The sequence below is a fragment of the Struthio camelus genome, chromosome 18 (assembly GCF_040807025.1).
Source record: "Struthio camelus isolate bStrCam1 chromosome 18, bStrCam1.hap1, whole genome shotgun sequence".
NCBI classification, from domain to species: Eukaryota; Metazoa; Chordata; class Aves; order Struthioniformes; family Struthionidae; genus Struthio; species Struthio camelus.
Window position 1 is genome coordinate 17,842,834 of NC_090959.1, and position 15,345 is coordinate 17,858,178.

A 15,345-nucleotide genomic window follows, 5' to 3' on the forward strand; every position below is an offset into this window, starting at 1 on the left:
ATAATAAACTCATCCAAAATAACCATATTCCCCTTCTTTAGAGTAGGGTATTCTGTAGGGTTATATTGTCTTTTTGTTGGGAAGATGAGCTCACTGGTGAGGTTTACCTTGTGATCCTCCATAGAGTTGAGTCAGGATCGCTAACAGGCCGCTGGGGTTAGGGCTGGGACCTCCTTTGGCTGACACAGCCAACAGAAAAGGATCTGCAGAATTTGATTTGATTTTCTTTTTTTTTTTTTTTTGGCAGAAAAGCAAATATTATTGGAATCAGCTATTTTCCCTCCTTCCCTCCACCTCTGCCCCCAGTTACCTGGGGGAATGGAGGAAACTTTCTGATTTATACTTGTTAATTCTCCATACGCTGATTATTGTCTTGAGGAAAGTTCCTCAGATATACTTGTTCTTTTGAAAGACCACCGTAGAAGTACCAGTATAAAAATAGACCATATTTGTGTTGAACTAACGTGCTTCATTTTAGAAATTCTAGTCTAGAAATAGAAGAAAATGTGTCCATTATTATTCGCAATACATACGTTGTTAATATTGCGTGGCTGTAGGCTTGTAGATTATATTCAAGCCTATATTATTAATGCTACCTTTCAACTGACATGGACTTTAAACACTGTTTTAAGGCTTCAGCTCTGCATGTGCTCATAAAGATTGTGCAAAAGAACGCCGAAGCCTCCTAGAGCTATAAGCAAGATAGACTAGATGGGGGGGGGGGGGGAAGGTTGGTCTATCAAGCTCAACAGTTTTCCCCGTGAGCCTTCCAGAAACAGTTAACAGCATTTGAAATGTGCAGTCTTACGCAGGGTAGTATTTCTCAGTGACTTGTTCAAATCCAGACAGTGCAGGTCGCGCTGGTTTGAACCTCTGCGGAGAAGCTGCAGTAGAGCTACTCAAACCTGGAATGGGGTGGGGGGTGCAGTCTAAAGAAATAATATTTTAGGTCCCATGAGGATTTACTTAAGACATCCTACTGTCAGAGTTTTAAATGAGAATAAACGTTGTGGTTAAACATGTATATTTGCCTGATAAGTTTTCTGAGTTACAAAACCGGAGCTTGTTCTGAATGTATTGCACACATTGATTATATACATGTGTATACCATTAAGTTAGTGAAAAGAGTTCTAATCAAAGCCAGTATAATTAAGGGCATCAATTCTCTATATAAATATTATGGTATGTGAGAATGCTAGTTTTTGTTTAACAAACAGTAAGTTATGAAACCCTTTCTTGTTGTTTGTGGAAGAATTTTGTTAGAAAGAAGGAGGGTATCTGAAATTCCAGCTTAAAGGAGACTTTCAGCAGCTGGCAAAAGTGTTATTTTTCTACCCCCCTAGTGCTTCTTTTTTTACTTCCCCCAAGAACAAAACATTTGGAAATGAAAGCTTTTCTTTCCTGTGAGTTTACAAATAATTACAATCTTATTCACATAAGGAGGTCGTGCTGAACTTTCTGAAGCTTATACAAGAAATATCATCCCTGAAGTTTTAGGTGAAATCCACTGTCGGACCGATCTGTCTACATATGCCATACAAATAGGCATCAGAAGTCCTCAGAAATCTAGAAGTCCTTGATTTCTGTAAGTTTTTTTCCAAAAGTATTCAGCTCAGGTCATAATTTAGCAGTGTCCTTGAAAGAAATGCCCAATTTAAGTGGCTCCCACTTTCCTGTAGTATTTCTTTCCACCCCCACACCCTCCTGCAGTTGTTCCGGTACAAATGTTTGTACAACCATGTAGTAAACCGGATTGGGGAACTGATCTGGGTTTAAAAATAACTTTTTTTTTTTTTTAATAAACTAATTTATTTTTAACATATCAGTTTGTCTCCAGTTCACCTCACAACTTAGTCTTGGTACAACTGAGGGAGTAGCAGGGAAAGATGTAGGAATGAGCATTTGGGGTGGGGGAAGAAGTTGCTAATGTTGGCACCTAGTCCCTGTACACAAAATTTGATGTTTGCCAAAACAGTAAAAGTTATCCAATGTTAGTGCGTAGCGCTGAACAACCACCTCAGGTGTCTGCGTTCATCACAAGGAGATCCTGGGGTAATACCATTTACTATGTTTCTTAGCAACCTGGACAATGGGATGGAGCGTACCCTCAGCAAGTTTTTGGAGGACACCAAACGGGGAGAAACGGTTGCCAGAAACAGCATGAGTTTAATGAAAAAAGTCCTGAGGGTGGGACAGAGTAACCCCATGCACCAGTATAGGTTGGGATCTTTCTAAATGCAAGTAGAGTATACGATTATCCAGCGTTACTTTAGTTAGCTTCAGATAGTTGTTGGATCTTGCTGTCATCCCTAGCTTTGAGAGTCCACAAAATGCAAGCAGCTAAAGATTTTGGCTGGGTTTTGGTGCTGGTGGACATAATCTCAGGTTGAAGGGATATTTGTGAAACCAGCAAGACAACGGCTTTCATTCTGCTGAAGCTCCTAAAGGTTTAAGTTGCTGCTGGAACAGGTACTGGAGCTGTGCCCTGGGATGAATAATTCAGAAAGGATAGAGACGCTTCTTATGGCAGGGAGGTATTAGGAAGTCCTGAGAGTGGCTTGGCTCGTCGTTATCTTTGCGGATCGTAGAGAGAGGGACCTGTGGAGATCTGATGAGTTCATTCCAGGTGCTGAGCAGCGATAACCTCCACTTCAGAAAAGCGTGCCTGGAGAAATGGCTGGCGCTTTATGAAAAAGCACTAAATTCGAGGAGAGTTGAAGACAGACTTGGAAGGCTTCCTAAAAGCCTTTCTAAATTTCCCAAGGTGATTAAAGAGAACTTACAGAAACTGGCTTAAAGCTTTGGCTGTAAACAGTAAGCTAAATACTGTTGCAGTCCTTTCAAGGACTAGTGTGTTTGCTGGCTGACTTCCTCCACCTCTCTGTTGCTGGAGTCATTTTGATTTGGTGGGCGGTTGTCAGGCGGCCTCGTCACCCTGCAAGCTCTGAAGGCTGAGGGAGACACGGGGCTGCTTTGCGTTTCTGCCAAACACAAAGGGACTTTGAAGAGCAGATGACAGACTTAGATTTCCTTTTACCTTGAGCTTGTAATGAAAAGAACAATATTTAGTGACCTAGCAAAACATTCCCCCTCGTTCTTGGGGAAGAGTTTGCTTCTGCTTTCGGTATCCCAGCTGGGATATGTAATCACGTATGACTTTTATTCACCCCCTTCTCCCTGACCAATGGGATTAGTCTTCTACACAGACTTCTAGAAATTAGTCAACTTTGAATATGAGAGAGCATATAAATAAAAGTATAAATAAAAGTTGAAGTAGAAAAATTGATCCAAAAAAATTGGGAAAGAGAAGAATAGCAATGACAAATATCACTGGGGATATGCTGAGAAGATAAAAACACGGCACAAGCAAGAAGCAAGTGGTGTCGGACAAGCAGACACTGAGGAGACAATTTGGTAATGTGTAAGTGTAAGCTGTAGCAGGGGGAAAAAATGAAGCAGTGAAAAGAAATTCAACACAAATTTATTCTGTGCCTTAAATAAATGAATTATTTTATGAACTTGAATGGACTCTTCCTTTTAAAATGGAGGAGCTATGTCTGTGAACCAGGTGGTCCTTGTGAGGTGGCACATGCCGTTTTTCAGTCATTCGACCTGGTGTAATGCTTTTGCTGACAGCTTTTTTCCTGGATGTTGCGAAATAGTTTATGAAGTTTAATGTTTCATTCACATATTTTTAGTAAGCTGCACGACCTTTATTTCTGTCATAGCTCTTCCCTAGAGACATCTTCCCAAAAATGACTTCTTCATTTTTTTGAATAGTACAACTTTATTTAAAAAAAAAAAAAACACTTCTTGTCAATAGTGACCTTGATACTGATACACTGTAGTTGACTGAAGTGAGTTTTAAAATACACATGTATTATTACAGATAGAGCTGCCACAGTAGAATTAAATTTTTCATGTGTTTGTTTCACTCTTGGTGAGCGTTGTAACGTGGTTTCTGGTCTTGCTCTTTTTATTGCAGCAGTAAATTTTAATGTTAGACAGACCGTTTTGAAACGCTAGGTACTCGATGAATCCTCGAGAAAGGTTATGTAGATGGCTTAACTTACCTCAAGCTGAAGAAATGTCACTAGTAGCCCAGCAGCCTCGATGATTCTTCTGCAAGATGTCCTCAGCCACGTCGATCAGTAACGTTGTCCTGGAGCCTTTTTTTATATGATCTAGAACTATCTGGTTTTGTTGTTGAATCACGTGAATGTCTTGGTTTTGCTCACAGGTGTTACTCATACTATTTGATCCCTGAAGGGTTGTCTGCCTGTGTGCCTGTCATATTCATAACTTCCCATGATTTTATAGTAACGTGGAGCTACGTTATGAAACTCTTTAAAGATAACGGTGACTAGACATTAAATATTTTTGTCTTAATCTCCATTTCTCGTGTAAATCTTTTGTGCTGGTGTTGTATTAGTAACGTATTTTTGAAATGGCCCTTGAATATCTAAATAGTTTTGAACAGAAAGTATTACTTTGTCTCCAATTAGCAGTACAAGCGCAAATTAAATGCTTCAGTCTTAGGTCCTTGTATTTGTTTGGTTTTTCTGATGCCTGGGCTTGTGACCACATCTCCGTTTTTGTAGTGCTTTCCAATGAAAGCTTCACGCGAAATCTTTTTTTATGATAACAGTGGCATGCCTGCTGCTAAATGGGGTTTCTAATCTGGATTAGGGCTTCACATAACGTCGCAAAGACAGCGAGCGTCCCGCCTCTGCGAGCTCCCGCGCAGAGCAAGTATACGGTTGGGTTTTATTTTGCCCGAGTGTAAATTTCCGCGCAGCAGCCAGCTCCGTGCGCGTCGGGGGCGTTAGGCTGCTCGCCCTGTCCGAGGGCGCCAGCCCTGTTCTTGTTTATAGGCCTGCTAAAGCCTGCCTGGCAGGGCTGGTTGGGACTGAAGGGCATTCGGTCGTGGTCATGGCCCGCTCAGCTGGGGCGGGTGAGCTCTGGGGGAAGAAGGTGCTTGTAATTGGGCTTCCTCTAGGCCTTTTGTATTAGGCTTTCATGTGCAAATAAGAACTTTACTATTTAAATGCTGCTTTGGCAGTTTCCAGGATGAATGGCAAATAGTGTTGCCAAAAACTAATAAAGATTTTTCTAAAGCTTCAGTGTTTTTGAAAATCGGCTGGTGTAATAGAATAACTGCAAAATAATTATTTGCTAAAGAGCCTAATGAGCTCAGTGTTTTTTGAGCAGCGGTAATCCCGCGTTTAACTTGCTGGCCTGATCAGGATCGCCTGTGAGCGGTGCCTGGAATCTATACAATACGAGGGATCGTCTCACTGGTTTAAAAAATGAATACTATAAGATTTAGATGAGGATGTCAGGCTTGCCTGACCCGTTGCCTTGAATAGTTACAAAATAGCTCATTTACTGAAGCTTGGTTTACTTACTTTTGAAGCACTTTGATAAACAGTTTAGATTACTGGGCAGTAACGGATACTTTTGATTCATATAATTCTTTGCCTAGATCTTATTAAAAGAAGCTGCATCCTGGAGAAAAGAGAGAAGTGGTTTTGGAGGCTCCATGAAGAGGAACTTCAAGCATTTTGGGGTTTTGGTGTACTGAGAGTGTTTTAGTAATTATGTGACTAAGTGGATATTTATTTTGCCTTAATGTGTATTTGATTAGGTTACTTCAGCTATAAATACTTCAAGCTCTAAAGCCTCTGTTTCACTGTCTGTCTCTAATCTTGGCTTTTGAGGAACATTTAATGTCTTGTTGTGGTTACAATTAATCTGCATGTGTTTTAGCAATTAGTGTTTATGTGCAGCAGGCAGCAACAGATTCTGGCAACTGTCAATCAGCATCTGTAGCTGCCTATGAAAACAGAAGTGAAAACACAAGGTGATTTACTGCCCAGCTATTTGGCAACATGGTTTTGTTGACAAACACTCTCTCTGGCCCAGATCATTCACCATGTTTTGCAGAGTAGACGGTGAGAAGCAGAGGAATAGCAGCGCTGGCGTTGCTTTCTGTTTGATAAAGCTGTTTGATAAATTACCATTTTAATGGGCTAGAATTTCCTTTCTTCATCACCTCTTGGAACAGCTGTTGTGTTTTTTAAACTCTCCTAATTTCCCTTTATATGGAAATGTTTGTTTTTAAAACAGACTTTGATATCATTAAAAAAAAAAGTGTATACCTGTTAACTGTTTGCCCTGCAATAGAAGTGTGACAAAATAGGTAAAAATTCAAAGCAATTAAAATGTTCTGGTTGGCTAAGATTTAATAAAACTGATAAGATTACACAAACAAAACAGATGGAGGAGGGCGAATAACTTCAAAGAGAACATCTCTGATAGTTCATGTAGATGCTGCTATCGTGTTTGTAGTCCCCAACCTTGAATATTGCCTAAATCTCCCAAACGTAGGAGTACTATTTGCTCATGATCATTCCTTGTTATTTGCTTTAGGCTTTCTTTCTTTCTTTTTTTTTTTTTTTTAAAGGAAGTAGAAAAAGTTAACGGCAAGCTGTAATGAACCTCTGTACATGCAATACAGTACAATTTTGTAAAGTAAATCTGAACACATTAAGGGATCTAAAATGCTTTGGGCTTGGGGCTAGGCAATGCACTGAGTCTGATACGGGCTCCGCTGGCACACTGGACACCTTGAGCAAGTCGCTGCTTTTGCGGCCATTACCATCTGTCAATGGAGATGAAAATAACGGTCTTCCTTTAGCAGTTTTCCAGATTACAGAAGAAAGCCACTGTATTAGTGTCCTCATTAGCATTGTTAATAAGGCTATACAAATTGATGTTTTGCCCTGGTTTTGAAATTTCTGAATGCTACAACCCAGTATGCATGTGCGATCCTTCCCTCCCTCCCTCCCTCCCTCCCAATAAGTTCTGCATGCCATGCTGTTGAGAAGCCTCTGTATAGAAATAAGTGATTGTTACTGTGTGGTACATAGCCAACACCTTAATTCCTTGCACTGAGAATTGGTGCAAGATGTATTAATGGATGCAACTAAGTTAGTTTTGTACACATACCCCCACTTTGGAGTGTAATGGCTGCCTTTTGCATTAAGTAGATTGTAAAGTATTTTGAACTATGAGGCAATGAAGTGTTCAAGATCTGCAAAATTGCATCTTTTTCTGTCTGATCGCTCATTATCAGTGCCTTCTCATGGGATTCGGATTTGTTTTCTCTCCGTCTTGAACAGTACAAACGCTACAAAGGCATCCATTCGTTGGGAACCTTTAGCCATTTTAGCCATCTACCTGGTTGGGTTTTGAATCATTTTGCTGTATTTCGTTTCTGCATGTTCCTGGCTAGTGAATTGTAGTTTATGTGCACTGTGTAAATGGGGTAACAACCCTTGCGGCAGGAGGGAGGGATTCTTGTGAAGAGTAGAGATATGGATAAGAGTCACTTTCCTTTACATAAAAATACACAAAGTACTTGAGACTGTAGGAGAATCAAAGTTCACACGGAGAGAGAGAAAAATATTGCAAAAATAAATATACACACATATACGTACGTCTATATGTATGAACCCATACAAAAATGAGAAGGCTATAGCAAGGTAAGCCAGGGAGGAATTACCTTGTTGTAGTCTTTTCATTTTTGTATGGGTTCACTAACTGATGTTTTTGTTAATAGTCCATTATACTTTATACAGTTTCTTAGCAGATACACTATAAAAGTCAGATTATCCACCTTATGATGGGTATCGCTTCTATATAAATTCTTCTCTCTGATATAGGCTGAGAACCAGCACTTAGTGTGTATTTTTCAAATAAATGCCTCCAAGAAATTTATACGGATTAGCAGTCCACTGTTACAGGCAATTTATTACTGTGGTTTTTTTTTTTTTTTTTTTAACCTTCATCATGGGGAGCGTTTGAGACTATCAGAGTAAAATTAAAGAAAACCAGAACTTAAATGTTTGAAAGTAATTTCAGTATTAGCATGCTGTCCTAAAATATTAATGCAGCTAGGTATTGGGGTTTCTGTAGTAGTAAAATAAATTTTTTATTTATATATATATAAATTCCAGTTATTGGTTGGGGCTTGTGTGCACATCTCAGAGCCTGGGGGAAGGCGCGTCACCGGGTGTGCGGGCAGAGCTGAGCTGCGCGTACTTTGTCTGGAGCCTGTGAAAGGCCGCGTTCATCTGTGGGGTTTTCCGAGTAGGGGGTGGGAGGGAACGGAAGATGGCGGAGCGGTCGCAAGGCGGCCGTGCGTTTCTGACGCTTGGACGCGTGATTAGAAACGCACGTGTGGCCGACGTGCCTCATCCCAGAGCTGCGTGTCTCTGACAGCGTCTTCCTTCGCGCAGGTGCTGATGCGGCCGTCACGGAGCCCAGCAGCTCCGACAGCCGAGTGGAGCGGTCGGACATCTACGCCAACGTGGACGAAGCGCTGCTGGGGGGCGAAGCGAGCTACCTCTCCCAGCCGCTGACGCCAGAGAAGGAGGACGCGCTCCAGGCTGCCACGGTCGCCAACCTGCGGGCCGCTCTCATGAGTAAGAACAGTTTGCTGTCTCTGAAAGCTGACATGCTGGGAGAGGATAGTTCTCTGCTCTTTGAGTACTTACCCAAAGGCACGCACTCTTTATCTCGTAAGTTTGCGTTTTTATATTTTTGCTTACTGATACTTTAAGTGAAACCTTTAGTGAGAGGAGAAGAAAATACAGGCCACCTCCTAGTTTATTACTACTTAACTGTTTGAATCCAGTCTTACATTCTGCTTAGTCATGCTTATAAAATTTGGAAACCTGTGTCTCTTATTGATACAACTTTAATGTCAACTTCTGAAGCCGTAAGTGGAAAGTATGTAGCATTATATGTATATATATCTTTGTGTGTGTTATTTACATATATATATATATCTATTACATATATATAAAATGTAGCACTTATCACTGAGTTTGTTTTACTTGTTTACAAAGCGGTAGTTACAAACCATCGTTCCAGTCCTTCAGTTAAAAAGTAGCTGCACAGGTTTTGAATCCACAATTGGCTAATGTTAAAACTGGGGGAAGGACTGTTGCTCGACTGTTGCTCCTATATTCTTAAAAACAGTTATGAATTTGTAGGTCACATGGTCTTTATTTTTTGATATTTACTTTTAGACCCCCAACTCTAAATGTGCTTGGAAATGAGTATTTCGCTACTGGTGATCTGTTGGGCACAGCTGTTACGTACCACTACGTGTGGACAGTGTATTTTTCAGCATACTTGCATATCTTCATTGGGATTGTAAAGTAATTTGATTCCGTGGTACACAAACAAACAAAAAAATTGTAAATGTTGTATTTGAATAACGCTTTCAAAGATGGGAACATGAGTGCGTGGAACAGTCTGTGACATAACATAGAACAGGTTTCTGAGTACTACCTGTCAGTTTCCAGCCCAGAAGGCTTATTTTAGTCTACGCGAAGAGATTGGCCTGATTAAATAGAGTGACAAGTTCACTTAAGGTATCTAATTTTTGTTATTTCCTTTGATGGCAAAAAATAGATTACCCTTTAAGTTAATGGTCACTCAAACTGTATGACAAGGGAAATAACTGCACAGCATAATGTCAGTCTTGGTATCTCTTTTCCATTTCCCTATCCTAACAGTGAATTTTTTTTTTTTTTAATCTGTCTGATTTAGAGAAAAAGCAAAAGTTTTGTACCTTCTTCTGCAGCTTAAATATTGGGGAGGGGAGGGAGTTGTTAATGCGACACTCTTGTTTCCACAGTAGTTTGCTTATCGAATAATCTCTAATTAAATCAGATTTAGATGGTTCAAACTAAGCTAAGAAAATCCCTTCACTGCAATGAAATAGCAAAGATCCTCTGCAGCCATTAGGCACCGGGCTTGGGTGCAACAAACAGGGTGCCCTCCCCGGCCCCTGAGTGGGGGGGGCTACAGAGCAGCCTGAGGCTAGGGGCGTGATTTATGCACAGTACGTTGGAATCTCTGGTTCATGACTGATGAAATTAGTGGTTTCATCTGCTGCCATGATAAACTGGAATAATGATTGGACTGCACTCTATCCGTCATCTTTTTCTTGGTTTGGGGGTTTTGGATTATACTTCGAAGTTAAAGGACCACTTGGCATAAAGACAAATGAGTAGAAACCAGTCATAAATTTAAGCTAGGAATTAGAGGCTGTCTAACCAGCTGAGAAATGAAGTTCTGAAACAGGCATGATGTAGGCAAAAGACCAACTAGGCTTAAAATGAAGCTTGATAGATTTATAAATGGGGGTAAACGATAGATCATCAATGGATGTGATGACTCGGGAGTTCCCTTCCAGGCTGTGCTTGAGGTCCCTGTTTTCCTGTCCTTTCGCTATTGTATGAATTTCATTCCGCTAAGCTCCGGTTGCCTCATCTTTATGGAAAAGTGAATTACTTAAGGCAAATTTGGTCTGTAGATTGCACAACAGTAAGGGGGTTGGCTGTGGCTGAAAAGATAATTATTTTACAGATGAAGCGGACATTAGGGAATGTGTTTTGTCTTTGTCTTATTCAGAGTCATAGGTTTTTATTTACTTTAATTACTTGAAGAAGATACCGTAATATAAGACTGATGTGTTTTGTGGTCACTATTAAATACAACAGGACAAGGAGTTTAATAAGAATTTTCAGTGTATGAAATGACAGTTAAAGCAAGTGATAAAATTCTGGAGATCTGAAAACACCATCTAGGTCTAGGTCAGTGCTAGCTTTGTAGGTGTTTTTCACTTTTTCTACAAACACAATTTGAGGATGTTGAGTCATTTTAACTCCTGGGTTAAGTAAAAAAAAATAAATAAATAAAAGGGGGGTAGGGCAGGGGCACAGTAAACAAAATTTCTTTTAAGACCAAAAAGAGCAGTGTGTGGTAGTTTTCATTTGTCTCATTTGAAAAGGAAATGTATTAATTTAAAGAATTATAAGTGAGCATTCTCTCTGAGTTTAAAAAACATAAAATGTACTTTAATCTTAACTGGAACCACTAGACAATTTTCTTGTTTTCTTTTGAACTAATACAGTAAGTAACTGACTCAAGTGACGGTGTTGACATTTATTTTTCCTTTCCGGAGTAAGACATAGTTGAGGTGAGAGATCAGAAGAACGTACTACGCACGTTTGAAATTCTGATGAGCCATTTCTAAAGGGGGTATAACTCTCACAGTTACTGCGCATATTCCAAGTTTGAAGTCTTCTTTCATGTAGTTCATCATTGCTGTAAAAGTTAGTAGAGGTTACCCCAAGGTTTTCATTTTAGCTCATGCTCTTTTTTTCTAATTCACTGTAGATTGTAATGATAGTGTGAGGTGTGAAATTACTTAACATTCAGTTAATGGAAAACAGAGCACAGGATGGGGTGTGGTTTTTTTTTTTTTTATTTTTCCATGAACATCACTTCGTTACTATGATATAGTGAAACATGTGTAGTATTACTATGATATAGTGGAGAAAAAGTATAGTATTTTTAAAGTTAACCCATTTGAAACAATTTAAAAACAGAAGGGAAAATCTGAATATCTTGGCGTTCAGGTGGTGTGGTTGCCAGATGACCTGCAGCTAGATGGCTTTGAGAATTTATGAAATTCCATGGTGTATGATCAAGACTGACTTTCTTAATACGCTTGTTGGAAATCTAAAGAACATGCCAGGTTTACAGGAAAAGTACATGTGTCAGTTACTCATGGGCAATACTGACGACTTCTTGAGTATCGTTAGTTACTGAACCTGCATAATTTCTTGTTGGAGATGTCTTTCAGATGAGACCTAAGAAGCTCAGTTTTCCGTGTCTTTACGTGTTTTCCTGAGTTGTCTGTAAGGGCCAGGGCAAGTTTTTTTGCCCGTTTCCAACTTCAGCAGTGCTATTGTACTAAGTCCCTTTGTTGTTTAACAATATGTGTTTTATTTATGGTGCTGAACTTTGGTAGCATTGTTGCGTACAGTTACACCACATTTATACAATTCTCAAAGGCTTTTTAGTTGAACGTTTTTTAGCTGTTTTTGCCAAGTATAAGCAAGAGAATGAGAACTTTAATACCCATTAAAAAATGAGTTGGTTAATTTGCATTCTTGTTTTTACATTTGGAAAAAAAAAAAAAAAAAGTCCAAAAGGTTTCAGATTTGGGGATGATTGACTGCTTTAAAGAGTGAATCCTTTCACGTTTTCAGAATGGCATGTTGCATACTTCTTTATGTGTCTAAGTTTGGCTTTTCCTGTTTACCCTGTTGCAACTAAAACTGTTTATAGAAGCAATTCCTATGAAGCTTGTTGTCCAAGTGATTACATGGTGCACAGAGCCCTTTTCTTTTGGGCAAACTGGCTAATACTTTATTTTTAGTTAGCAGTTCATTGGAGGTGATAATTTATACTTGCCCTAGATGTTAAAGGAATACATTTACACAGTGGTCACTTTTCCCAAGTGGGAGTTAAAGGTATTCCGTTTGGCACGGAATTTCTGTACATGGTAAACCAAGACTTGGGGGAGAGTGGTTGTCATTTTAAACAAGATATAATAACTTTTACCCTTCTGTTTGTTTTCAACAATTAGTTTACTGTCGAGCTGTCGGTCCTCTGAACAACGGAGGATACTATAGTCATATAGATAACTGCCAAACCAAGGCATCTTGTTCCATATGCAAAGCTGACTGAAGGAAAGCGCCTTTAATTTCTGATTAAAAAGCTAAAATACTTTTCGTTGAAGACAAATACAAATTTAGGAGCTAAAAAGAGGTTGCTTACCATACTAGTCAGAATGGGACAAAACCCAAAATCAGTTGCTGTTTGTGTTCTTGCATACAGACTATGGATCATTTATGTGGTTTCTCTTCTTGTGATGCTTGCAGTTGTTGAAACCAAATAAATATTTGTTATTGTTTTAAAATTCATGTTTGTACCTTTTTGTTGTGTTACATATCTTCCTGACTCATTTTGAATGATCAAGTTTATTGTTTCTCCTTATTCTATTTCGTTACTCGTTTATTAACCTTAACTTTTGCTTTAAGAAGTGTGTAGTTTCTTAGGAACCTGTATAACTTTGTAAAGATGCTAATAAAGAATTAATAAAGCCAGACCACTGGCTTGTCTTTACTGTATGCTGAAATACAGGTTGTTTAAGGAAACGCAACCCAGAGCTTCCTCTGAGTTGCCTGAAGTCACAGCGTGTGGCTCTAAATAAATAGAACAGTTTGAATCATTTTGTGAGATTCAGACAAACAGTGAAACTTTTGGATGGCTAGGAAGGAATTTTGCTATCAGCCTAGAAAGCTATAACCCTAGTAACACTTTCTGACTGGAAGTACTGATGAATTTACCCTTTTTTCCCGTTGTCTCCTATCTTCAACTTACGGGGTCCCAGTGTTTTGTTGTCCTCTCTTTAAATTATGGTAGCAAAATATGAGCACTACCGGAAAGCAAGCTTCACGTATTGTCACACTTGAGTAGATTTAACTAAGTTGTGCAAGACTTCACTCTGTGATCAGAGCAGAGCAAAGTAACTCAAACATCCAGCCTGTGGTACGAGAGTAGAATTTCCTTTGAGAGCTGATAAAAAGTTAAATTTTGCGTTGTTCATATCTAGAAACCTTTATGCAGTTCTACTTGAATGCTTTGTTGTGAGCCAGGTCAGTGTATTGTATTGGGACGTAGTATAAACGTTGTGACTTGTCATTTGTAGCTGCATTAAAGAGTGTTTTTGTATGCAAAAAAGTTTCAGTCATGCTCTTTTGTAATAAGAGTAAAAAGCCTTTAGGGCATAAAGTGCTCTAAATACGAACTTGTTTAGTGTACTACTTGTAATTTATATGAGCATGCAAAATTTGCTTCTGATTTTTCCTGCCGTCTTCTCAAAAATAATAACCTGCTCGATACTTCATTCCAATATGTAGTCAATGCCAATGTGCAGTCAGTGTTTGTTAAGGTTTAATTAACAATTTGTAAAGTATAGAAGCTGGTCTCGGTCACAGTCTTTAATTGTATATAGATTTGTCACTGATTATCAGCATATTTGGGGGAACATGGTATTCCGTCTGGCTGCTGCTACAGAGTAAGGAAAAGAGTATGGTTCTACTTTGGTCAGACAAATAACATGTTTTCTTTTATTAACTGCAGGAGATGTTTAGAATGTAATCACTGTCAGATATAACGAATAGTTTTGTACAATTCTTTCAACTTCCAAGTCTATAAAATCAGAGTAATACATTTTTTTTCCTATCTTTTGTAAAGCACTTTGAGATCAAGGAATAACAGTTCTATATTAAATAAAACCTTGGATATAAAATCTTGGATTTTATAGCTCTAAATTTTAAAGAAATTTAGTAGTAGAATAAAGTTTCCTGTATGTATGTTAATTGAAAATTTCAATGTGTATATTTGAAGTGGTACTTCCCAAAGAAGCGTCTTTCAGAACTGTGATTGCTCTGGATACTTGTGCTGCGTTGTGCTTCTTTCTCCCGACGGACTCTTTAGAGACCATGCCATGAGATGTATCTCCACCACACACATCATACGCAGACAAGGCATTTTGGGTGGGGAGGCTGGTTTAAAAACAAAACAAAACAAAAAGCCTGGCATCACTGTACTGCTGCGTTCCCTCCCACTGACAGAAGATAAGCTGCAAGTGCTCATTCACTGCCTTTTCAAGGCCTTTTTTAAAACCACCAGCTGGTGCTAGTTCACGTGGGTGAGATTCGTTTCCTGTGTTCCTCAGGGCCTGGCACCAGCTTGAATCGTTCAAGGGGCGAATGTGATGGCAAAGTGGAAGCACCATCTCCCCCGCTGCCTTCATCACACCTTGCCACTCAGAGCCCCCCTGCGATCTGCTGTTCTGGTGAAATGTCACCAGAAACCATGATAAAAGAAGAGATGCCTTCCTCAACCCAGGTAAGATCGTGGGGGGGGGGGACTCCAAAAACTTTAAATGTGCAGGAACCTATTCAATCAAATTCTCCCCAATTAGGAGTACTTTGATCTCTTAACTTACATTCTAAAAAAAATTAGCTATTTTAAAACCTAAAAATCTGTTGAGGTCAGAGCTGGCGTTGTCCTGATTTTACCCTTTTCCTCCTTACCTCAACAGAGCTTGCATTCAGAAAACTCTATTTTTTAAGTATACATGTCTTTTTATTGTAAATCCATTAGTTTGCAAAACATCATATGTAAGAATATTAACAATGGCATAAAGGCATGTGAGCACCCCCCTGTCTAGTGCTTATTTTTGGTGTTTCTGGATTTGGGTTTCTTGGAACTAGTTAGGTATGGATAGAAGCAGGCTGATTTTCTGTAATACAGAAGTTTGACATAAAATCCATAGCTTTCTGTAGCATTTCTTATTTTTGTAGTATTTTTGAATAAGACTTTGTACCCATTAAACGAATGGGT

General features: G+C 39.2%; 1 protein-coding gene across 12 annotated transcripts in view; it reads left to right on the plus strand.

Annotated features, from left to right (window-relative positions):
- ZBTB46 (zinc finger and BTB domain containing 46) overlaps positions 1-15,345 on the plus strand; it is a 62,551-nt gene that overhangs the window by 26,202 nt on the left and 21,004 nt on the right. For all 12 annotated transcript variants that reach the window (XM_068912049.1, XM_068912059.1, XM_068912050.1 and 9 more), the window contains 2 exons: positions 8,304-8,585; positions 14,675-14,847. In XM_068912049.1, coding sequence (XP_068768150.1) covers positions 8,304-8,585; positions 14,675-14,847 — 455 coding nt within the window. The remainder of the gene's footprint in view (positions 1-8,303; positions 8,586-14,674; positions 14,848-15,345) is intronic.